This window comes from Scyliorhinus canicula, chromosome 1 (assembly GCF_902713615.1).
Source record: "Scyliorhinus canicula chromosome 1, sScyCan1.1, whole genome shotgun sequence".
In the NCBI taxonomy this organism is placed as follows: domain Eukaryota; kingdom Metazoa; phylum Chordata; class Chondrichthyes; order Carcharhiniformes; family Scyliorhinidae; genus Scyliorhinus; species Scyliorhinus canicula.
Genome location: NC_052146.1, coordinates 65,822,726 through 65,848,908, shown reverse-complemented (window position 1 = coordinate 65,848,908; position 26,183 = coordinate 65,822,726). Strand labels below are relative to the sequence as shown.

The 26,183-nt window shown below is 47.8% G+C and overlaps 1 protein-coding gene across 1 annotated transcript in view; it reads right to left on the bottom strand.

Moving 5' to 3' along the window:
• Nucleotides 1–18,251: 18,251 nt before the first annotated feature.
• LOC119963249 (solute carrier family 2, facilitated glucose transporter member 11-like) overlaps nt 18,252–26,183 on the bottom strand; it is a 112,910-nt gene continuing 104,978 nt past the window's right edge. Inside the window, exons 11-12 of the mRNA XM_038792490.1 lie at nt 23,481–23,608; nt 18,252–18,495 (exon numbers count right to left, since the gene is read on the bottom strand). Of these exons, the coding sequence (XP_038648418.1) occupies nt 18,274–18,495; nt 23,481–23,608 (350 nt within the window). The 3' untranslated portion in view covers nt 18,252–18,273. The remainder of the gene's footprint in view (nt 18,496–23,480; nt 23,609–26,183) is intronic.

Sequence of the window (26,183 nt, the reverse complement as noted above, 5' to 3'; positions counted from 1 at the left end):
TTTTTTGTTTATTTTTCTGTTATGTAAAAATTCTAGTTTAAAAAAGCTTTAATAAAAATAATTTTTTTTTAAACTGTCCTGTTGTCGGTAAGTTCATTAGTATTGATGTAAATCCGGCGTGCTTTCTGTACCTGTACTGATGGGCAGTGAGTGGAAAAATTAGCAAACGGGACCAGGATCCCTAAAAGGCACAGAAGAAGGAAAGGATATTCAAACCTTGTGGAAGGTGGCCAGTTACAAAAGGCTCCTCGAGGGATCTTTTGTGTCAAAGGTGGGAGGGGGATATGAGTTTTAGAAGTTAGTGTCGAAATATGAGTGAGTTTTAGAAAAAATCTGTGGTAATTTGAGTTTTAAAAGAGGTCAGTGTGAATATTTGTGCTCTGGATAGCCTGGGATTATTCTGAGAAAAAAAATAAGAGACTAGTGAATCTTGGGATATGAAGTTTAGAAGTCAGTGTGGAAATTGGTGCTCTGGGAGCACCTTAATGTTAGAAATTAGGAAAAAGAGGTCAGCATCTCCAGTCTGGTGAGTTTCTAGTCTCCGTCCCAAGGGGTATGATGTGTGCTTTTGGGGAGCAAGCAATAAATAAAGATGACGGAGATATAAATTGAGGAGATATGTCTTTTGCGTTTCAACAAAAAAAAGCTAAATTAACAATTTGTTCGAATTATATTCTGAATGCATATCCGAAAGAAATTGAGAAGTGGTTGGTTTTATTTAATATCAGGTTAAAAGTTAGTCTGCAGAATTTAATCAACTCATTCTGAAAAAAAAGAAAACTTCTGTTTGTTAAATTGCTGATTGTGTGTTGGTGTGTGTGATTTTTCCTTGTCTGTGAATCTGTCTAATGCCTGTGTCACTGAGGGAACCCTCTGGTTTGGTTTTGTTAGTCTTTTCAATGTTGCTTGTTTAATATATGTATGTAGTTGTATTTTGAGGAGCAGGACAAGCTGTAAAACAATTGTTCGAGCAGGAGAGTGGTGATTCTGGGGTGATGGAAAAGCCACTGTGGCTGCAGAAGAGTTTAAGCTGACTATGTGTATACTTGGAAGAGAATCTGATTTGATTTATTGTCACATGTACCGAAGTACAGTGAAAAGTATTTTTCTGCGGCCAAGGAAACATCCACAGTATGTACATAGTAGACAAAAAAAGAATAATCAACAGAGTACATTGACAAATGGTACATCGACAAACAGTGATTGGTTACAGTGCGGAACAAGGGGCCAAACAAAGCAAATACATGAGCAAGAGCAGCATAGGGCGTCGTGAATAGTGTTCTTACGGGGAACAGATCAGTCCGAAGGGGGAGTCGTTGAGGAGTCCTGTAGCTGTGGGGAAGAAGCTGTTCCTACGTCTGGATGTGGGGGTCTTCAGATTTCTGTACCGTCTGCCAGATGGAAGGGTCCGGAAGAAGGCAAAGCCTGGGTGGGGAGGGGGATAATGCTGTCTTCCTTCCTGAGACAGCGGGAGGTATATACAGAATCAATTTGAGGGTGGCAAGCTTGTGTGATGCGTTAGGCTCAGTTCACCACTCTGCAGTTTCTTGCGATTTTAGGGCGAGCAGTTGCCATGCCAAGCTGTAATACAGCCGGATAGGATGCTCTCTTTGGCATATCTGTAGAAGTTTGTGAGAGTCGATGCAGATATGCCGAATTTCTTCAGCTTCCGTAAGAAGTAGATACGTTGTTGGGCTTTCCTGACTGTTGCATCAACGTGAAAGGACCAGGACAGACTGTTGGCGATGGTGACCTCCAGGAACATAAAGCTATCGACCAGCTCATTTCAGAGCCATTGATGCTGAAGGGGGTGTGTGTCGTGCCAAGCTTCCTGAAGTCGATGATCAGTTCCTTGCTCTTTCCGACATTTAGAGAGAGGTTGTTTTCGGTACACCATGCAGCCAAGTGATATTTTTCCCTTCTGTAGTCTGATTCGTCGTTGTTTGAGATACGACCCACCACAGTCGTGTCATCCGCAAACTGATAGATTGAATTGGAGTTAAATCTTGCCACACAGTCATGTGTGTATAGGGAATTCAGTAGAGGACTGAGCACACATTCTTGCGGGGATCCTGTGTTGAGGACTATTGTGGAGGAGGTGCTGTTACCTATCCTGACAGATTGCAGTCTGTTAGTGAGGAAGTCAAGGATCCAGCTGCACAGGGAGGGGTCAAGTCCAAGATTACAGAGTTTGGATATAAGTCTCATCGGGATAATGGTGTTGAAGGCGGAGCTGCAGTCTATGAACAGCAGTCTCACGTAGGTGTCCTTGTTATCGAGATGTTCGAGGGTTGATTGTCGAGCCAGGGAGATAGCATCTGCTGTGGGCCAATTGCAGTGATAGGCAAACTGTATTGGATCGAGACCGTCTGGGAGGCTGGCGTTGATCCATCTCATGACGAGCCTCTCAAAGCATTTCATAATAAGACGTCAGGGCCACCAGTCGGTAGTCATTGCAGCAGAGTATCTTGTTCTTCTTTGGTATTGCTATTATGGTAATCTTCTTGAAGCAGGTGGGGACCTCGGAGTGTAGGAGTGAGGTGTTGAAGATGTCTGCGAATACACTCACCAGCTGGTCTGCGCAGGCTCTGAGTGCTCACCCACGGACTGCGTCGGGGCCGTGCTTTCCTTTTCTTTGAGGTTTAATTATAGATTTGAAGAAAGAACAATGAAGATTACTGTCTTAATCCGCTTTGTTTATTTTCTTTGAAAATTCTAATTATTTTTCAGTTTGTTGAGATTGAATGAAAGTATAATGCTTTGAATTCCTTTTGTTTGAATGGAGGCTGTGTTGTTCTGTTTTACTTTACCCTCATGGTTTGATCCGTAGTGTTGATCCAAAGAACAGCGAGTTGACAAACAAAATTAACTTTACTAACACTACTTAACTGAACTGGGTTCGACACTTATCCCTAAGAAACAACAGTTGATTAACAACACATAAACTATTCTTCTCTACATCTAACACACTACCAGATTAAACTATTTTCCATCTTCAGACTCTCTAGCTAATACCTCACTCCTGCTGCTACCAGCTTCTCTAACCTTCTGTCCCATAAGGCTCAGCACAGTAAGAAGTCTTACAACACCAGGTTAAAGTCCAACAGGTTTGTTTGGAATCACTAGCTTTCGGAGCACTGCTCCTTCCTCAGGTGAAATACAGATGAAGGAGCAGTACTCCGAAAGCTAGTGTTTGAAACAAACCTGTTGGACTTTAACCTGGTGTTGTAAGACTTCTTACTGTGCTCACCCCAGTCCAACGCCGTCATCTCCACATTATAAGGCTCAGCGTCATCCCTTGTATACTTATGGGACTAGCTCCCTCTAGTGGCTGTCTGTATACATTTCATTAATCCTTGCATTACCTTCATGTATGATAATACCACAGAGGCCTCCCTGGATGAATGTGTGTGTGTTTACTAAAGTATTTGTGGATTTAGGGTCTGGTTTAGCTCAGTGGCCTAAACAGCTGGCTTGCAATGCAGAAGAATGCCAGCAGCGTGGGTTCAATTCCTGTACCAGCCTCCCCGAACAGGCGCCGGAATGTGGCGACTAGGGGCATTTCACAGTAACTTCATTGAAGCCTAGTTGTGACAATAAGTTATCATTATTTCCTTTGGTGTTTCTAGTTTTTTTATGTTATATTCCGCAAAACTGAGTTTTAAATCGAGTTATAAACTGGATTTTAATTTTCTTTTAAATTGACCGATCCATCTAAACCAAATTAACTCATTGGGCTCCAGGCCGGGTGTCTCTTTGTGCTTTTGTTTTAAATACAGATGAATCACGAGTCACAGCCAACACGCTTGGAGGTGGGGGTGTCCTGTAGGGAGTAGCGGGGGGGGGGGGGGGGGGGGTGGCCAGGAGGTGGTGGTGGATGGGCACGGAACACTATTGCTGCATCCTCCTGCTGTGAACCTAGCGACATGGGTCGTATGGGTTCCCCCCCACACCCCCATACAACCCCTCGTATGTACCCTCTGGCCTCAGCTGACCCATCAATAGGATGGTTGTGCTCCATAACCAGTGCCATCTTGTTGGCTGGAGCGAGTGTGTGTGGGGAATGGAGTGCTAATATATGGCTGCAGCATATCAATCTCTCAATGTCAATCCCGACACCGTTTTCCATTGGAATCAATCGTGTTCCACGTGGTGCCGGTGCTAGCTTCCCGGTTGCTGAATCAACGGTTTTGCTGTCATAGAATTCCATGAATCCTGCCCCAGCATCTCAGGAACGGAGATCCAGCGACTGTGGTTTGTGCTTGAAATCGCATTGTTGATAGTTCCCAGTGCAAGGCAATTATTTTTTATTCACTCATGGGAAGTTCCCATCCCTAATTTCCCCTTGATCCATTGCTGTGGATCTGAAGTCACATATAGGCCTAACTAGGTAAGGGTGGCAGATTTCCTTCCCTAAAGGAATTATAACTTATAAAAGATATCCCAGACAGCACTATCACCATTCCTGGGTATGTCCTGTCTCACCGGCAGGACAGACCCAGCAGAGCTGGTGGCACAGTGGTATTTAGAGTCAGGAGGGAGTTGCCCTGGGAGTCCTCAACATCGACTCTGGACCCCATGAAGTCTCATGGCTTCAGGTCAAACATGGGCAAAGAAACCTTCTGCTGATTACCACGTACCGGCCACCATCAGTTGATGAATCGGTACTCCTCCATGTTGAATGCCACTTGGAGGAAGCACTGAGGGTTACAAGGGCACAGAATGTGCTCTGGGTGGAGGACTTCAATGCCAATCATAAAGAGTGGCTCCATAATGTGATGAATGTGGGAATTTCTGTCTATTGTATGAGATGTATCTGCTGCAGTAATGGGTAAAAGCCTGAGTTACTGTGTTTTTATACGTGTTGCAGTAAGATTTCTAAAAATCCTGTTTCAAAATCCTAGCAAACAACATGGCTACAAAAGGGATAATTAAGGCATTGTACAAATAAGAAAATCCTTATTCCAAACCATACTTACGTTTAAAAGGACAAGCCTAATGGATTTCTGTTCTGATTTCTGGGGAGGGGATAATTAGAGACATTGCGCTAGATTCTCCATCTCACAACACCCGAAGTGCATTTCCCGATGGGAAGGAGAATTGGGCGTCGGAGGAAAATCAGGATCGGTGCCGGCCGCCAATCTAAATGAGATGCTCCGACCTCCCACTGGTATCGGGATCAAGGTTCATGACCACGCGCCAGTGGGAGGATGTAAATGAATTCAAATGGGTCTCAATGACCCATTTGCATCCATTTAGTGGGCGTGATACCAGAGTCTCCAGCTCTCCGTGATTCTCCAGTCCCCTGGGTTGGGAATCACGTGGGCGCGGATCACTTCAGGGATTTACCAGCATGGGTCTGACATGGTGGACCCCACAGTAGCCAAGGGGTAACTCCTTAGGGCGCTGCCGCCAGGTTCATCTGAGGGTCACCCTCTTCCCCCATAATGCACTGCCTGCCCACCCCTCCTCTACCAGCTCCGCGCACTCCCCTCCAGGGATCCCCTTAATAGGGAGACCTGCCCCGACACGCCATGAATAGGAACGCCACTCCCCCCCCCCCCCAGACACCCCATGAATAATGACACCACTCCCCCCCCCGACACCCCATGAATAGGGACACCACTCCCCCCCCCCAGACACCCCATGAATAATGACACCACTCCCCCCCCCGACACCCCATGAATAGGGACACCACTCCCCCCCCCCCCCCAGACACCCCATGAATAGGGACACCCCCCCCCCCCCCAGGGACCCCAGAAATAGGGAGATCCACCCCAGGGACCCCATGGATAGGGAGACTTTGTGGGATTCTCGAACTGAAAGAACCCCCCCCCCCATTGGGATTCCCTGACTAGAGGGACCCTCCCCAAAGAAACCCTCTAACTAAAGGGACCCCCCACAGAGACCCTCTAACTAAAGGGACCCCCACCAGGGACCTCCTAACTAGAGGGACCCGCATAGAGACCCACAAAATAAAAGGGACCCCCAAAGGGACCCCCCGACCAGAGGGACCACCCCCACAGACCTCCACAACAGTGCGCCCCCCCCCCCCCCCACAGAAAAGAGACCCCTGTCTGCAAGGTAAAAAGCAGTCCAGACAGGGGAAGTGAAATCAATTACAGCTGTAACTCCTACCTGGAGGCTCCAACTGTCCATTGCTCGAAGGAGAATAGCTGTGATCTACGTCTAGAACCCTCATTAACTGCAAACCATTCATAACTTTCTAGTAGATCACTTCATGGATCAGAGACTTTAAGTGGTGAAACTCCAATGTTTACAAACACTGACCACATCAAAGAGAGAAAGGGAGGTAAGTGCAATCCAATCACACACTTGAGTGTGTTGCACCAGAAGAGTTGTACCCGGTACCTGATTCCGTGTCGGGAGGGAAGCTGTATACCCCCCATCGCGATTGGTTATTTCACTACTGGTCTAACCCAAGCATTGGCAGGATGAGGCCTTGAAATGGCCATTAATCGCCCACTTAAGGGGTTCAATTGAACCACTGGTGGGCAGTCTACCCGGCATCACCCCTGCCACTGGTAAAACTGCCGTGGAAGCAGGGGGTGTGTGGATTGGCAGAAGACAGCACTGGAATTCTCCCCCTCTCTCCCCCACCTTCAAATAGGCTGGCAGCAAGTGTTAAATCCAGCCTGAGTAGTTTGAGGTGTCACCCTGCTCTGTGAGGTGTTGCTGACTATCTGCATTGAGATAGGGTGAAATTCCCCCTGACCAGCCCATGGCAGGTTTGGTGGCGGGTGGTGGGTGCATCTGACGGGAGCCAAAATGTCAGAAAGCCACAAGGGTTAAATCCTGTTGCAATTCTCCCAATGGCGGGTTAATGACAGGTTGGTCTTCCTGCCAACAGGTGGCGCAAACGTCATCTGCATTCATTTGTATTTCATGAATACTGATTAAAACAGCCGGCCGCTGGCATTCCATTAAGCCTTTCAACCTTGCGTCACGGCAGCGGAAATTTATTTTGGCGTGAAACTCCATTGCTAATGAGTGGCGTGCACAAGGTTCAGTTTCACAAGGGATTTTGGGATGAGTGCAGCAACTACCTGCCATAGTGCTGCACTGTTGCCAGGGCAGACCTGTCCCTGCCCTCCATCCCCATGCTGAGCTGGTCTTCATGGACAGCACCGTGCTGCTGGAATCATAAACCCTCCAGTGTCACTGAGTTGGATCAAATCTGGGTTTGGGAAGTACAGGGGTCTCATTCCCCATGGTGCAACACACCAGTGTCTATCAGGACAGCACTGTGCTGTGGGATTCAGGCAGCCACCGTAACAAAGGTCTGAAGCTCGACGTGGGGTGTGAGGTGAGGCCGGGAAGGCTGGGAGGAGGTGGGGGGGAAGAGTGGGGGAAGAGGAGGTGTGGCCTAATGTAGTCAAGGGGGAAATGTGGAAGAAGGGCTGTGTCAGGTGGGGTGGAAAAGCAAAAGCTCACGATGACAGGCAGAGAGGCAAGGGGTTGGATGAAGAAGATGAACAATGGAAGACAGAGGGAAGACCGAGGGGAGGCAAGCTGGAGTCTTCATGGAAATCATACAAACAAGGGACCAAAAGGACTACCATATTGATTACTGGAACGGGGTGCGTGACGACTCCAGATGCAATGGATAGAGGTCCAAGTGGGGCATAGGTACCGAGCAGGAGGGGAAGGGGGTTGAATCGGGGAGTAGACGTCCTCTTGAGGCTGTTAGCCTTTTCCCTCTGGGTTGCTGACATCCTGCATTGTCTGGTGAAGACAGGTGCGCTGTGATATGAGTGTGCGTGACTGATGTTTAAATATGGCGCCGGGACATTTGATCCCGCCAGCTGAGGCCAGGCAAACGAATCAGCTGCCGGCCCCCCAGGAGAGTCAGAAGGGAACTCGCTTGTGTATAATTAATGAGTTCTAAGCACAGGATCCGGCGCGGGATCCTGCTACCCTGACCAAAGGAACAGGTGCTGCCTGAGCCGCCCGTTGTCGCACTTAGTCTCAAAATGGGAGAATTCCACCCTTAAATTTTGCCATTTTCTCCGCTGTGGACCCTATCGTGCCCAATGTGTGAAGCGTTAGTCCAGAAGCTGCAGTCTCTCAGTTACCATTGGGGAAAACGGTAACTCTGGCTGAACCACACACTAAATCATCATTGCGTCCTCAATAAAAAAAAACCCATAGCCAACAATTCTCACTTGCACAGGTCAGTTACAAATTTACTTATAGTTTACCTGAGAGATAAAGAAGATTTAACATGGCATCACTTGTCTAATGAGTGACTTTATTTAACCACACCTGCAGCATCTTTTGACAACATAGTGACCAATTTAACCAGTGTGAGAATGCAGACCAAACATTGAGGGTCACAGTGATACAGCTTTGGCCATTATCGATTTAACATGAGATGTTGGCAGGGACCAATTCCTTCAATCACAGTAGTATGATGACAAACTAAAGTCAATATTCAGTCAGCCTGAAACTCAAAACGTTGAGCAAAGCATCTGACTTGCAAACTGAGAGATCAATAGTTATGACAGTCACTCAGTGGAACTCTGGCCTCCATCTGCAGCAGATTGTCATTGATCAGACCTTTCGTTCAGCTTTGATTCCACCTTGATTTCCTGTCGGGTCAATGCCTGCCAGTGATCTGTAGCTGTAAGTAATTGACAGTAAATAATGCTGCTGCTGATTTGTCAATGAGCGCTGGGATGTCCCTTTGGCTCTGGAGATACCCTTCATGCATCATTGTTGGAGAAATCTTGCCTTGGCCGTCTCGTCTCCTTTTCTCACAGGAAGGGTTGCCAACTCTGGATGGATGTATTCCTGGAGGTTCCACCACCTATTCTCCCCACTGGTTACCTGACCCACCATCCTTGTGACGTAGAGCCTCACTGCACCAATTGGAAAGAAAATAGACTCTTCACTTTCCAACTGGAAATGGGCAGCACAGTGGCACAGTGGTTAGCACTGCTGCCTCACAGCGCCGGGGACCTGGGTACAATTCTGGTCTTGGGTGACTGTCTGCGTGGAGTTTGTATGTTCTTCCTGTGTCTGCATGTGTTTCCTCCGGTTTCCTCCTACAGTTCAAAATATAGAACAAAGAACAAAGAAAAGTGCAGCACAGGAACAGGCCCTTCGGCCCTCCAAGCTTCTGCTGACCATGCTGCCCGTCCAAACTAAAATCTTCTCCACTTCCGGGGTCCGTATCCCTCTATTCCCATCCTATTCATGTATTTGTCAAGATGCCCCTTAAATGTCACTATCGTCCCTGCTTCCACCACCTCCTCCGGCAGCGAGTTCCAGGCACCCACTACACTCTGAGTAAAAATCGTGCCTCGTACATCTCCTCTAAACTTTGCCCCTCGCACCTTAAACCTGTGCCCCCTAGTAATTGACCCCTCTATCCTGGGAAAAAGCCTCTGACTATCCACTCTGTCTATGCCCCTCATAATTTTGTAGACCTCTATCAGGTCGCCCCTCAACCTCCTTCGTTCCAGTGAGAACAAACCAAGTTTATTCAACCGCTCATCATAGCTAATGCCCTCCATACCAGGCAACACATTGGTAAATCTCTTCTGCACCCTCTCTAAAGCCTCCACATCCTCTGGTAGTGTGGCGACCAGTATTGGACACTATATTCCAAGTGTGGCCTAACTAAGGTTCTATACAGCTGCAACATGACTTGCCAATTTTTATACTCAATGCCCCGGCCAGTGAAGGCAAGCATGCCGTATGCCTTCCTGACTACCTTCGCCACCTGTGTTGCCCCATTCAGTGACTTGTGGACCTGTGCACCTAGATCTCTCTGACTGACAATACTCTTGAGGGTTCTACCATTCACTGTATATTCCCTATCTGCATTAGACCTTCCAAAATGCATCACCTCACATTTGTCCGAATTAAACTCCATCTGCCATCTCGCCGCCCAAGTCTCCAAACGATCTAATTCCTGCTGTATCCTCTGACAGTCCTTATCGCTATCCGCAATTCCACCAACCTTTGTGTCGTCCGCAAACTTACTAATCTTACTATGTGCAGGTTAGGTGGATTGGCCATTCTAAATTGTCCCTTAGTGACCAAGGATGTGTAATTAGGTGGAGTTGCGGGGATGGGGCAGTGGTGTGGGTCTTTGGGGGGGTGCTCCTTTGGAGGGTCAGTGCAGACTTGATGGGCCGAGTGGCCTTCTTCTGCACTGCAGGGATCCTATGATTCTGGGCTGCAGTCAGACAGATTATTTTTCCCATTTCCAATATTTTTATAATTAATAAACTGAAATATCTGTTGTTCTGTCAGCAATTCCTTGGAGATTAGTGTCCAAGTGCTGGAGACTCCAGGATCAATCCTGGAAGGTAGGCAACCTCACCTGATGGGCCGAGATGGGGGTGGGGGTATCTGTGCCTTTTGATGGAAATTCAGTTGTGGATCTGGAGCTGCCTTCAGGAAGTGGAGGTGAAATGGTTTGGGAGGGAGGGGTACTGCTGGTCTCACTTTTCTAGCCAAGGCAGGATCCCAGTGAAAGTCCACAAAATGTATTGGAGGGGCAGTCCCATCAGATCACTGCCTTTTTTCACAAGACGTTCTCTTCCCTTTGCAAATGGTGGAAGATCAGTCTGCACGGTCAAGATCCAATGGCCTCAATTTGAACTCTGGAGGCGTAACAATATGAACAAGGCTGACGTTCCAGAGCAATCCTAGGGGAGTGCTGCACTGTAGGATGTGTTGGCTTTCTGCCCCTTGAAATGAAAATCGCTTATTGTCACGAATAGGCTTCAATGAAGTTACCATGAAAAGCCCCCAGTCGCCACATTCCGGAGGCTGGTACGGGAATCGAACCGTGCTGCTGGCCTGCTTGGTCTGCTTTAAAAGCCAGCGATTTAACCCAGTGAGCTAAACTAGCCTACCTGATGACAGAGAGATCTCCCCAATATCCGAGCCAGTATTCCACCCTCCAACCAACATCATTATCTGGTTTCCATCTGACATCTGTTTATCGGAGATAGCTGTGTACAAATTGGCTGCTGTACATATGAACAAGGAGTAGGCCATTCAGCCCCTCGAGCCTGCACTGCCATTTAATAAGATTGTGGCTGATCTAATAGTAATTTCAGATCTGCATCCTGCCTACCCCCGGTAACCTATTACCCCCACCCCACCTTACTTACCAGAAGTCTATCCATCTCTGCCTTAAAAATATTCAAAGACTCTGCTTCTGCCACCTTTTCAGGAAGAGAGTTCCAAAGACTCACGACTCCCTAAGAAAAAAAATCACCTGATCTCTGTTTAATTGGACGCCCCTTTATTTTTGAACAGTGTAGTTGGGACATTACAACATTGTTTACAGTTCACAAATGCTTCATCAACTTTGGATGGCCTTGAGATTGTGAAAGATGCAAAGTAAATAGGGGGCGGGATTCTCCGAGCCCCGTGCCGGACCGGAGAATCGCCATATCCGTGCCACGCCACCGGCATGCAATTCTCCGAGCAGCGGAGAATCGGCACCATTTGCGCCGGCGTGTTTGGCATGGCGCCGGTCGCGAGCCGAGCAGCCGTGCGGACACTGCAGCGTCCCCCCGGCGCCATCCACACCTGCTCGCCGCCGGCAAGAACTCTGCGCGCAGGGTCGGGGGAGTGGCCTGTGGGGGGAGGGGGGGAAGAGGAGGCTCCTTCACCGCGGGGGAGGTGGGGAGGGGAGGGATGGGGGGAACCGCTCCAGCGCCATGCTGGCTTTCACAACGGCACAGACAATCTGCCTCTATTTCGGAGAATCCTGCCCAAGCTCTTCCCCTGTAGTGCATCAGAACATGTCATCACGTTCCCATTACGTAGGCAGTGAAATTTGCAGTGAAGGAGTGCAAAAGGTGAAGCTGCAGGCAATCCCCATGAGCTTATGTGCTGGAGCCAAGATGGAGATCAGTGCGGGGGATGGGAGGGGGGGGGGGGGGGGGGGTGGGGTGGGGGGGGGGGGGAATGTCACAGTGAAGCCAGGAGGTGAGATACTGAGGGTAGAGGAGTTTTGGGCCCCGTATCTAAGGAAGGAAAGACGGCCTTGGAAAGGGTCCAGAGGAGGTTCACAAGAATGATCCCTGGAATGAAGAGCTTGTCCTATGAGGAACGATTGAGGACTGTACTCGTTGGAGTTTAGAAGCATGAGGGGGGATCTTATGGAAACTTACAGGATACTGCAAGGCCTGGATAGAGTGGACGTGGTGAGGATGTTACCTCTTGTTGGAAAAACTAAAAGCAGAGGACACAACTCAGACTAAAGGGACAATCCTTTAAAACAGAGATGAGGAGGAATTTCTTCAGCCAGAGGGTGGTGAATCTGTGGAACTCTTTGCCACAGAAGGCTGTGGAGGCCAAATCACTGAGTGCCTTTAAGACAGAGATAGATAGGTTCTTGATGAATAATAATAATAATCTCTTACTGTCACAAGCAGGCTTCAATGAAGTTACTGTGAAAAGCCCCTAGTCACCACATTCCCACACCTGTTTGTGGAGGCTGGAGCGGGAATTGAACCCGCGCTGCTGGCATTATTCTGCATTGCAAGCCAGCTATTTAGCCGACTGTGCTAAGCCAGCCCCTGATTAATAAGGGGATCAGGGGTTATGGGGAGAAGGCAGGAGAACGGGCATGAGAAAATATCAGCCATGATTGAATGGCGGAGCAGACTCGATGGGCCGAGTGGCCTAATTCTGCTCCTATGTCTTCTGGTGTAAATGCCACCACGGTCCCAGAGACCTGCTCTCCCCTTTGAGAGAGAGCTGACTGGTGGTGATTTAGCCTGAGGGTCACCACACCACAGGCAAGTGGCAAGGTTGAGAAGGATAACCTCAGCCGGTACTGGAATTGATCGCCCTGCATCACGAACCTGCTGTCCAGCCAACTGAGCTAAACCAACACCCACTATTCACTTTGGTAGGAAGAATAGAAAAGCAGATTACTTTTTGAATAACAAAGAAAAATGTTGTTCAGAGGGATTTAGGCATCCTTAATCACAAAACACAGAAAGGCAACAAGCAGTTAGGAAGTAAAGTGGCGTGTTGGCCCCTATTGCAAGGGGTTTGGAGTGAAGGAAATCTTGCTGCAATTGTATAGGGCTTTGGTAGAAACATACACAGAAAATAGAAGCAGGAGGCGGCCATTCAGCCCTCGAGCCTGCTCCGCCATTCATCATGATCATGGCTGAATTCATTACCCTAATTCCTGGCTTGGGTCACTGTCTGTGTGGAGTCTGCACGTTCTCCCCGTGTCTACGTGGGTTTCCTCCGGGTGCTCCAGTTTCCGCCCACAGTCCAAAGATGTGCAGGTTAGGTGTATTGGCCATGAGAAATTGCCTTTAGTGTCCAAAATTGCCCTTTGTGTTGGGGTTACTGGGTTACGGGGATAGCGTAGAGGTGTGGTCCTGGGTAGGCTGCCCTTAGTGTCCAAAAAGGTTAAGTGAGGTCTACGAGGATAGGGTAGATACATGGGTTGAGTAGGGTGCTCTTTGTAAGGGCTGGTGCAGACTCGATGAGCTGAATAGCCTGCTTCTGCACGTTAAATTCTATGATCTCTATTCCTATACTCAAATCCTTTCACTACGAAGGCCTACATACCATTTGCCTTCTTTATTACCTGCTGTACCTGCAAGCTTACTTTCAGAGGTTGATGCACGAGAACAGCAAGGTTTCGCTAAGTATCCACCTCTCTCAATTTACACCCATTCAAGTAATAATCTGCCTTCTTATTTTTGCTACCTAAGTGGATAACCCCAAATTTATTCACTTTATACTGCATCGGCTCTGCACGTGCCCACTCACTCAGCCTGCCCAAATCCCGCTGAAGCATCTCTGCATCCTCCACACAGATCACCCTCCCACCCAACTTTGTATCATCTGCAGGTTTGGAGATAATACATTTAGCTCCCTCATCCAAATCATTGAGGGAAACAAACAGTTGGGGACCTAGCACAGATCCCTGCAGTACTCCACCAGTCACTGCCTGCCAATCAGAAAAAGACCCATTTACAGACGGCACGGTGGCGTAGTGGTTAGCACTGCTGCCTATGGCGCTGAGGACCTAGGTTCGGACCCGAGTAACTGTCTGTGTACAGCCCGTGTCTGCGTGGGGTTCACTCCCACAACCCAAAAGGATGTGCAGGGTAGGAGGATTGGCCACGCTAAATTGCCCCTTGATTGCAACAAAATAATTGAGTACTCTAAATTTGTAAAAAAAAATGAAAAAGACCCATTATTCCAACTCTTTTCTTCCTGTCTGCTAACCAGCATTCTACCCAATCTCAAGACACTACCCGCAATCCCATGTGCTGTAACTTTGCATAGTGATCTGGTGAGAACCATGTCCGAAATATTGTGCACAGTTCTGGGTTTGAGGAAGTATATATTTGGCTAAAACAGGATGTGGTGAAGATGCACTATGTTGATTCCTGGCATGAGAATTTGTTGTCTATTGAGAGACATTAAGGAGGATTCTCCGTCCCGCTGCACCAGTTTCCTGGTGTGCGTGGCCCCCGCCGGCAGTGCAATTCTCCGTCCCGCCAGCCAGCCAATGGGATTTCCTATTTAGAGCAGCCCCACATTGTGAGGAAATCCCCAGGTGTGGGTGCACTGGCGGAGCAACAGAGAATCCCGCCAGCAGAGAAGCCCGCCCATTGAGCCGAATGAGGCTACGTTCTTCCAAACTATGAGAGAAAATCTCATTGAAACATTTAAGATTCTGAGAGCAGCTTTACAGGAGAGGTGTCGGGAGTTTGTTTGCCTTCTGACTGGAGATCCCAGAACTGGGAACTGGGAAAAATATCTGTACTCAAACACAGTGGCACGGTGGCTAGCACTGCTGCCTCACAACCCCAGGGTCCTGGGTTCAATTCCGCCCTCGGGTCACTGTCTGTGTGGAGTTTGCACTTCCTCCCCCTACCTGCGTGGGTTTACTCCGGGTGCTCTGGTTTCCTCCCATCGTCCAAAGATGTGCAGGTTAGGTAGATTGGCCGTGCTAAATTGCACCTCAGTAGACCTTATTAGGTGGGGTTACGCGGATAGGCTGGAGGCGAGGGCTGAAATAGGGTGCTCTTTCCAAGGGCCGGTGCAGACTCTAAGGGTCGAATGGCCTCTTGCTGCTTTGTAAATTCTATGATTTTTGAATTTTCAATATTTCTACTTCAGAGGACTATGGATGTTCAGTTGTTGAATAACCTCAGACTTGAGGGATCATATGATCTACTTCAGCTCCTCTTTCCTATATTCTCCTATCACAGTACAGTTTGAACTCTTCACCTTCAATCCAGCACCGTAACGATATATAACCCAGCCAAAACCATAGACGGATTTTGTCCAGTGGGAGAAACACTGGTGAAATGAATAACTATGTTCAATATGGTGTCGGTCTCCTTGAGTGTTGTTCCAGGAATGACCATCTGTAATGAATATTACAGATGATGAAGAGGTCTTGAGGGATCAGAATGTGAGCGTTGTAGCGCTAACAATTATACTCAAAGACGAGAGAGTAGTACAATAGAGGCTTTATTGCTGTGCGATGCTATTCCTCCATGTGCAACTGTAGACTCGGGTCTGAGTGACTCACACGCATATTTATACACAAGCTCCCTGTGGGCGGAGCTAGCCGGCAGGGGCTTACCGGAAGAACCTGTATTACAGGTACAGGCATACATCCCCCTACTGCAAGTACACATCACTACAGTGGTTATATCACCACAAGCGTCTCATCGCAGAGACGGTAAAGAGGTTCTGCTTTGCTCTTGTAACCACAGTGCTGATACTTAAGGTCCACTTAAGTTTCTGACTATCGATAGCACCCATGATGTTGATGGTGGGAGTATATCGGTGATTGTGGAATATTGTTTGGAATAGTCATTAACTGACATTTATGAGTATGAATGTTAATTTTATTAAATTCATTTTGGGAATACAGATGTCACTGGCCAGTATTAGTTGCCCATCCCTAAATGTGCTGAGGAGATTGTGGTGGGCGTTTATCTTGAATCGCTGCTGTCCATGTGGTGTAGTTACGCCCACAATGCTAATGCGGGATTTTGACACAGTGAAGGAACGGTGATATATTTGCAAGTCAGGATGGTGTGCAAAAAGAATGTGGTTTAACGCTTTCGAAGTAGGCTTGGTGAGTTGCTGCAGTGAATTCTGTGGGTATTACACGTGGCAGCCATTTGTCTATCAAAACCTGTATGTTGTAAACTAGCACGGTCTGCCTCTTTATTCAAAGGATTGTCAGCTAAAAGTCAGGACGGTGTGCAAACTTGGAGCGGAACTGGCAAGTGGTGGGGTTCCCATGCACGGCCACCCTTGTCCTTCTGGGTGGTAAAGCTTTAGGGGTTTGGAAGATGCTGTCTGTGGGAACAACATGTTCTGGGCTGTCTGAGGGATCGACACACAATGAGATAAGACAGCCTTGTTCTGAGCTCAGGATGTGTTGCATGAGTGGGCCTAAGGCAAGGATATTTCTTGATCACTGTGTTCAGAGGAGTGGGAAGAGGTTATGTGGTCAACATATCTATGGCAATAGAATGATGGAAAAATCTTAACGGGGTAATTTTATCGTTGCAGGGAGATGACTGGAAGAGATTGAGGAGAATTAAGTTCACTTTGTTGACTTAATGTTGTTGTTCTCATGTCACTTCTCTGTACTTTTCAAAAGCAAAATTGGTAAAGAAAGTGTGAGTGAAAAACTCTGTAAGCAGCAATCAGATGGAAACGTTTAGTGTGATATCCCAATGAAGACCTGCCCCTACATTGTTACAATCGCATATGTGCTTGTACAGTGTGTTTAAAGGAGGGAGAGGAATTGGAACCAGAAAGTGGTTTAACGCTATCGAAGTAGTTGCTGCAGTGAGTTCTGTGGGTATTACACGTGGCAGCCATTTGTCTATTCAAGCCTGGATGTTGTAAACTAGCACAGTCTGCCTCTTTATCGGAAGGATTGTCAGCTAAAAGTCCCACTCCTGTTCTGGTGATGGACGAAGGTTATTGATGAATACGTTAAGAAAGCCTGAGGCAAGGGACTTAGCAACTCTTCAGTCGCACATGAAACATAGATGAACAACAGCAGTGGGTCAGAGTGATAGATCATAGAATCTACAGTGCAGAAGGAGGCCATTCGGCCCATCGAGACTGCCCTTGTAAAGAACACCCTATTTAAGCCCAGACCTCTACTCTATCTCTATTACCCAGTAACCCCACCTAACCTTTTTGGACACTAAGGGCAATTTAGCATGGCCAATCCAGCTAACCTGCGCATCTTTGGACTGTGGGAGGAAACTGGAGCACCCGGAGTAAACCCACACACACACGGGGAGAACGGGCAGACTCTGCACAGACACCAAACCAAGCTGCAAATTAAACTTGGGACCCGGGAGCTGTGAAACAAATGTGATAACCACTGTGCTACTGTGCCACTCACAGTTAGTAAGCCTTGCTTTGTACATAAATCTGGCTACTAGATTTTAGTGTCACCAACCATTTTCAGGATAATGTAAGTTTTAAAAAAAATATAAATGTAAAGTACCCAATTTTATTTTCCAATTGAGGGGAAATTTAGCGAGTCTAATCCACCTACCCTGCACATCTTTGGGTTGTGGGGGTGAGACCCACGCAGACACGGAGAGAATGTGCAAACTCCACATGGACAGTGACCCGGGGCCGGGATCGAACCTGGGACCTCAGCGCCGTGAGGCAGCAATGCTAACCACTGCGCTACCGTGCTGCCCCAGAGTCCTGAGCGCTACCTCCTCTAACTTATAAAGCGATCCCCGGAGGGGTTTCTCAGTAACAGCCATCAGTGTGGAATTGAAATAATAGGAGATCTGCCAGCAACATTCAATCAGGCTGCATTTGATCAAATTACTGCCAAAGGTCAGTGTCACCATGGGAACAGACCTCAGAATGCTGGCACTACTCTCATGGATTTCTTGTGCACTTGACAGAGGTGTTTTCAAAAGCTCTGAGCCTTAAAACAATCTGCAATATAAATATATATAAAACCGAACCACATCCTAAACGGCGGGTGTATCAACAAGTGAGTGCGATTCTCCAGCAGTAATACACAGGTGCATTTCTCCCAGGCGGCTACCTTGGTCTGGTCTCTGACATCCGGCAGTAGAGTGTTTAGTTATATCACAGGGACACTCCTGTGCTGCGAGCAGAGAGGGGCGCGGTGGGGGGGGGGGGGGGGGGGGGGAACAGTCCAATGAAAAATATGAGAACTCAGTTCAAAACTTCTTCCTATTGCTCCAGTAGGACTTTTCCCGCTGGTTAGAACGCAGTTGACATGAAGATCTCGACTGTGTTTTGTGGGATTGTCCCGTTGGGTGCGACCGGGAGCGGCGAGTTTTTCCAGAGCTTTCTGTTCTTGAACTCCTCGCTGATTTCCAATGGTGTTTTGCCTTTAGTCTCCAGCAGAATGAAATAGCCCATGATGGTGAGCAATAAGCAGACTGCGCAGAATATCAGGAAGCAGATGTAGCCCAGGCTCTCCTGCAACACAAACACAGGCAAGCAGTGAGGGGAAAGAAGGGCAAAAGTTACTTCTATGAGTGAGGCTTGTAGTGATCTGTATATCTGCTGGTATGTAAAGGGTTAACAACTGTATCATAGTGTTAGATAACCACAAGATAGCGGCACCAGATCAATGTATATAAACTGAACTGAGGACCTTCCTGCCTCTTCGAACCAGAAGTGACTAGATAGCAGCATGTTGGAGAGATATAGCTTAGTTGGCACGTGTAGTTATGTCATGTGGGAGTACCTTTTTAGAAATGGGTGTTTATAAATGGGTGTGGATATAAATATCTGTAGTGAGACTACCTTTATGAAATGGGTGTTTACCACTGCAGTGATATCAGAGAGTGGGTGGAGCTGGGCTGTCTGTCTGCTTTTTACTTTTGCTTTAGGCTTTTTGCTGCAGGGTGGGTTTTAGTTTTGGAGAAACTATAATCACAGCAGGATGTGCGTGAATCTCTGCAAGCTTATGAATGTCCATTTGCTGATTTCAATGTGGTAACTGTTCTCAGTAGTGAATTTAATCCTGATGGGTTTCTGTTTTAAATATTTTTTTAAAGTCTTATAGGTATTAAAAGGATCACCTAGTGTTGTATTCTTTGGAGGTTGTATTTGAATTAATGGTTGCTAAGATGTCCACTGCATGTTTTAAAAAGGTTAACTTGAGTTCATAGAATAAACATTGTTTTGTTTTAAAAAATACTTTTCCATTTCTGCTGTACCACACCGGTAGAGTCGGCCGTGTGCTCCCCATACCACAATCTATTAAGAGTTGTGGGTCAGGTGAACTCCATGATACACTTTGGGGTTCTCTAAACCCTGGCCCATAACAGTTAAGCATGATTGATACTAATTCTGATTTACTTTATCATCAGTTATGAAGAGTGAACAAACTTATTAGAATTTATATTTTTTATTCATTAAATTGAAGATTTGCTTAAATTGAAGACTGATAGTTTCATTGAACTACAACCATCAGACCATTCTGGGAGTAAGCAAAAGAGTAACGATGTGTTACAATCACGTAATATAACAGTGTACCAGGATTTGGCTTCGAGAAAACTAGCGAGAGCGACTTAGTTAGATCAGAAACAGAAGAAATCCATAGCAGCTATTCGACTGGGGAAGCGTTGCAGCAAACGAATCATTCGAGGACAACCGCCTTGATGGACCACGCACAAGCTCCACGGCACCTCAAGACTACTGGTAATTTGAACTCTAATTGGTGTCATGGAAGTGTCCCTTTAAGGAATGCTTTTGTCTTATCACATGGCTTCAGTGATATCATTGTGTGGGTGGAGCTGGGCTGTGGCTCTGGGTTTTATATTTTAGCTTTTGAGTTGGGAGCTGGCTGTGGCTCTGCGTTTTACTTTCGCTTTGAGTTTGAACTGGTTTTTGCAGCACAGGTTGAAAAAGAAGGTTTTTTTTTCTCCATCTGCATTTTAAAAGCTGTTTCCAGACTGCTTGATAACTTGAAAAGAAATTATTGTTCTCTGGAAGAAATTCAAACCTGTTGTTTTGGAAAGGACACGAGCATCCAAACCAGGTGTTGAGTGCTGTGTGCTGGGCCACGCCTTTGAAAGGGGGTTTCTGGTTTATGGGATCTTGTTAGTAAAATGGAACAGCTTAAGGGGAAAATTTATTAAGGATGATACATAGCTTACTGTAGCTGTGTGCGGTATTTATGTTTGTAGTTGATAAAAATGCTTACTGTGTGCGTTGACAAAAATGTTAACTAAATTTGTAGAATAAAGCTCGTTTTTGATTAAAAGTGCTTACGGCCTCTGTTGAATAACACCTGTTGAAAGGCAGGCCTTGTACTCATTGTACCCAAAATCAATAAACAGTTGTAAGTCAGGTGAACTCCATGATATACTTTGTAGTTCTCTAAACTCTGGCCCATAATATTGGAAACTGTTTAAACAATAATTTCAGATATATTTGGAAGCTATTCACTCGCTGAGGATTCATCCGTGGTCACTGAGCTGGTGATGAGGATGGGATTCAGACCCACGTGCGCAGAGAGCTCCTCTGGAGAAACAATTACTTCCCGGCCTGCTCCGTCCTGTCTGGATTCCAGAGCATGCTCCAAGGGGACTGGTTACAGAGCTGAGAGTGAGGGAGGATCAGTGAATGAGAGGGAGGGTTAGTGAGTGAGAGGGAGGGAGGGTCAGTGAGTGAAAGTGAGGGAGGGTCAGTGAGTGAGAGTGAGGGAAGGTCAGTGAGAGTGAGGGAGAGTCAGTGAGAGTGAGGGAGGGTCAGTGAGTGAGAGTGAGGGAGGGTCAGTGAGTGAGAGTGAGGGAGGGTCAGTGAGTGAGAGTGATGGAGGGTCAGCGAGTGAGAGTGAGGGAGCGTCAGTGAGTGAGAGTGAGGGAGAGTCAGTGAGAGTGAGGGAGGGTCAGTGAGTGAGAGTGAGGGACGGTCAGTGAGAGTGAGGGAGGGTCAGTGAGTGAGAGTGAGGGAGGGTCAGCGAGTGAGAGTGAAGGAGGGTCAGTGAGTGAAAGTGAGGGAGAGTCAGTGAGAGTGAGGGAGGGTCTGGGAGTGAGAGTGAGGGAGGGTCAGCGAGTGAGAGTGAGGGAGAGTCAGTGAGTGAGAGTGAGGGAGGGTCTGGGAGTGAGAGTGAGGGAGGGTGTGGGAGTGAGAGTGAGGGAGAGTCAGTGAATGAGAGTGAGGGAGGGTGTGGGAGTGAGAGTGAGGGAGGGACAGTGAATGAGAGTGAGGGAGGGTCTGGGAGTGAGAGTGAGGGAGGGTGTGGGAGTGAGAGTGAGGGAGAGTCAGTGAATGAGAGTGAGGGAGGGTCTGGGAGTGAGAGTGAGGGAGGGCCAGTGTGTGAGAGAGAGGGAGGGCCAGTGAGTGAGAGTGAGGGAGGGTCTGGGAGTGAGAGTGAGGGAGGGTCAGTGTGTGAGAGAGAGGGAGGGTCAGTGAATGAGAGTGAGAGAGGGTCTGGGAGTGAGAGTGAGGGAGGGTCAGTGTGTGAGAGTGAGGGAGGGTCTGGGAGTGAGAGTGAGGGAGGGTCAGTGTGTGAGAGTGAGGGAGGGTCTGGGAGTGAGAGTGAGGGAGGGTGTGGGAGTGAGAGTGAGGGAGAGTCAGTGAATGAGAGTGAGGGAGGGTCTGGGAGTGAGAGTGAGGGAGGGTCAGTGAGTGAGAGTGAGGGAGGGTCACTGAGTGAGAGTGAGGGAGAGTCAGTGAGTGAGAGTGAGGGAGGTTCTGGGAGTGAGAGTGAGGGAGGGTCAGTGAGAGTGAGGGAGAGTCAGTGAATGAGAGTGAGGGAGGGTCAGTGAGTGAGAGTGAGGGAGGGTCTGGGAGTGAGAGTGAGGGAGGGTCAGTGTGAGAGTGAGGGAGGGTCAGTGAGTGAGAGTGAGGGAGGGTCTGGGAGTGAGAGTGAGGGAGGGTCTGGGAGTGAGAGTGAGGGAGGGTCAGTGTGTGAGAGTGAGAGAGGGTATGGGAGTGAGAGTGAGGGAGAGTCAGTGTGAGTGAGGGAGAGTCAGTGAATGAGAGTGAGGGAGGGTCAGTGAGTGAGAGTGAGGGAGGGTCTGGGAGTGAGAGTGAGGGAGGGTCTGGGAGTGAGAGTGAGGGAAGGTAAGTGAGTGAGAGTGAGGGAGGGTCAGTGAGAGTGAGGGAGGGTGTGGGAGTGAGAGTGAGGGAGGGTCAGTGAGTGAGAGTGAGGGAGGGTGTGGGAGTGAGAGTGAGGGAGGGTCAGTGAGTGAGAGTGAGGGAGGGTCTGGGAGTGAGAGTGCGGGAGAGTCAGTGAGAGGGAGGGAGGGTCAGTGAGTGAGAGTGAGGGAGGGTCAGTGAGTGAGAGTGAGGGAGAGTCAGTGAGTGAGAGTGAGGGAGGGTCAGTGAGTGAGAGTGAGGGAGAGTCAGTGAGTGAGAGTGAGGGAGGGTCAGTGAGTGAGAGTGAGGGAGGGTCAGTGTGAGAGTGAGGGAGGGTCAGTGAGTGAGAGTGAGGGAGAGTCAGTGTGAGAGTGAGGGAGGGTCAGTGAGTGAGAGTGAGGGAGGGTCAGTGAGTGAGAGTGAGGGAGGGTCAGTGAGAGTGAGGGAGAGTCAGTGAGTGAGAGTGAGGGAGGGTCAGTGAGTGAGAGTGAGGGAGGGTCAGTGAGTGAGAGTGAGGGAGGGTCAGTGAGAGTGAGGGAGGGTCAGTGAGTGAGAGTGAGGGAGGGTCAGTGAGTGAGAGTGAGGGAGGGTCAGTGTGAGAGTGAGGGAGGGTCAGTGAATGAGAGTGAGGGAGGGTCAGTGTGAGAGTGAGGGAGAGTCAGTGTGAGAGTGAGGGAAGGTCAGTGAGAGTGCGGGAGGGTGTGGGAGTGAGAGTGAGGGAGGGTCAGTGAGTGAGAGTGAGGGAGGGTCAGTGAGTGAGAGTGAGGGAGGGTCAGTGAGTGAGAGTGAGGGAGGGTCAGTGAGTGAGAGTGAGGGAGGGTCAGTGTGAGAGTGAGGGAGGGTCAGTGTGAGTGAGGGAGGGTCAGTGAGTGAGAGTGAGGGGACAGGACTGATTGATTATGATTGAGTGTGTGTGAACCTGGCTAGCTGAGATGGTTCGAAGTGAAAATGGTTTGTGCAGAAACCTCTCTTATGGAGTTTGGACTCTTTCCGAAACAGTCCATTTTGCAAATGCCGTGAGGGGCCTCACGGTAGCATGGTGGTTAGCATCAATGCTTCACTGCTCCAGGGTCCCAATTTCGATTCCCGGCTGGGTCACTGTCTGTGTGGAGTCTGCACGTCCTCCCCCTGTGTGCGTGGGTTTCCTCCGGGTGCTCCGGTTTCCTCCCACAGTCCCAAGATGTGCGGGTTAGGTGGATTGGCTATGCTAAATTGCCCGTAGTGTAAGGTTAATGGGGGGATTGTTGGGTTACGGGAATACGGGTTACGTGGGTTTAAGTAGGGTGATCATTGCTCGGCACAACATCGAGGGCCGAAGGGCCTGTTCTGTGCTGTACTGTTCTATGTTCTATGTTCTATGTACTTACAACCATGAAGGGGAAAACCATTGCGACCAGGAAAAGGCCAGTCCAGTTGAGGAAACCATTAATGACATAGCCAGCAGGCCGATCAGACTGGAGAAATATTTCCGAGGGTAAGATGATAGCTATCCCACCTGGAAAGGAACCAAGAAATACTTCAAACAGAGTCACCTCAGACAGTCACTTTTCAAAGCAACAGACCCTTCCCCTAGAATTGGAGTTGTTATCACCCAGATGGTCAAGCCTTGTTGCTCTGGGAAAACTATCAAGGAAAATTTGCAGATGGGAAGAAGACCATTTAGGGGAGGTGGTGATGCAGTCCAATTGCCACTTGTTCAGTAATCCTGAAACCCAAAGTACTGCTCTGAAATCCCACCACAGCAGATCGTGAAATTCGAATTTAAAACAAAATATTGAACTTAAAGTCAAATGTTTGATTTGATTTATTGTCACATGAAATGAAATGAAATGAAAATCGCTTATTGTCACGAGTAGGCTTCAATGAAGTTACTGTGAAAAGCCCCTAGTCGCCACATTCCGGCGCCTGTCCGGGGAGGCTGGTACGGGAATTGAACCGTGCTGCTGGCCTGCTTGGTCTGCTTTAAAAGCCAGCGATTTAGCTCAGTGAGCTAAACCAGCAACTCATGTACCGAAGTACAGTGAAAAGTATTTTTCTACGGCTGAGGGAATGTACACAGACGTACATAGTAGACAAAAAGAATAATCAACAGAGTACATTGACAAATGGTACATCGACAAACAGTGTTTGGTTACAGTGTGGAACAAGGGGCCAAACAAGGCAAATACATGAGCAAGAGCAGCATAGGGCGTCGTGAATAGTGTTCTTACAGGTAACAGATCAGTCCGAGGGGGAGTCGTTGAGGAGTCTAGTAGCTGTGGGGAAGAAACTGTTCCTATGTCTGGATGAGCGGGTCTTCAGACTTCTGTACCTTCTGCCTGATGGAAGGGTCTGGAAGAAGGCAATGCCTGGGTGGGAGGGGTCTCTGATAATGCTGTTTGCTTTCCTGAGGCAGAGGGAGGTGCAGACAGAATCAATGTGGGAGTGGCAAGCTTGTTTGATGCGTTAGGCTCAGTTCACCACAGTCTGTAGTTTCTTGCAGTCTTGGACTGAGCAGTTGCCATACCAAGCTGTGATGCAGCCGGATAGGATGCTCTCTATCGCACATCTATAGACGTTTGTGAGAGTTGATGCAGACATGCCGAATTTCTGTAGCTTCCGCAGGAAGTAGAGACTTTGTTGGGCTTTCTTGACTGTTGCATCAACGTAAGTGGCCCAGGACAGACTCATGTTGATGGTGACCCCCAGGAACCTCAAGCTATCGACCATCTCCACTACGGAGCCATTGATGCAGACAGGAGTGTGTGTCGTGCTACCCTTGGTCCTGTTGACCATGAAACCATTTTTGTTTATTATAAAAACCCATCTGGTTCACGAATGCCCTTTAGAAAAAGAAATCTGCTGTATTTACCTGGTCTGGCCTACATGTGACTCCAGACCCACAGTGATGTGGTTAACTCTTAAAAATGCCCTCTGAACAAGGGCAATTGGGGGTTGGTAATAAACCTTGCCAGCAACGCCCACATCCCAGGAACAAATTTTTAAAAGATGAGCTTCCAATCAGTTAACAAAGGGTCTGTTTTGGGTGGCACGATGGCGCAGAGGTTATTATTGTTGCCTCACGGCGCCAAGAACCATGTTCGAGCCCAACCCCAGGTCACTGTCCGTGTGGAGTGTGCACTTGGAGATGTGCAGACTGCCCACACTAAATTGCCCCGCAATTGGAAAAAAAATGAATTGGGTACTTTAAATTTTTAAAAAAACAAAGGGTCGTTTGTATCTCTGTTGGTGAGGGAAGCATTTCACAGTGACAATGAACATGTCCAATGGTGGGAGCATGGAGAGGGGGCGGCAGGCGGAGAAGGCAGAGGTGGGACGGTATGAAACCAAGCGGGAATGCATCCAGTAAGACTCAGCAACTGTCTCTTTAACCAGCTGCTTGTGTGTCAGCTCACGACAGAAGGCAGAAAATATTAACTGAAAGGGTGACAAACAGCTGGAACAGCTGCCAGGGAGGGCATTGGTCACATTTAAATCCTTGTATCAATCTGGTGGAGTTTTGTCATGTGAGAGTACCTTTAAGAAATGGGTGTTTATAAATGGGTGTGTATATAAGTATCTGTAGTGAGAGTACCTTTAAGAAATGGGTGTTTATAAATGGGTGTGTATATAAGTATCTGTAGTGAGAGTACCTTTAAGAAATGGGTGTTTATTACTGCAGTGATGTCAGAGAGTGGGTGGAGCTGGGCTGTCTGTCAGCTTTTTACTTTTGTTTTAAGCTGTTTGCTGCAGGGTGTGTTTTAGTTTCATTTTCAGAGCTGGATAGCTGCAGTCACAGTCAGAAGATGTATTAGATTCTCTCTCTGTAATCTAAAGACTGTAAATCGATCCTGGTGATTTTAAACTAATAACAGTAGTGACTTTAACCTGATGTGCTTCTGGTAAAAGATGTTTTAAGTCTTGTGGATCTTAAAAGGAAAGCTTAAAGGATTACTTAGGGTTGTACTCTTTGGGGGTTGTATCTGAATTAATGGTTGCTCAGATGTTCACTGTTTGTTTTAAAAAGGTTAACTTGAGTTAACCTAATGGCCTCCTTCTGCACTGTAAATTCTGTGATTCTATGATTCCTT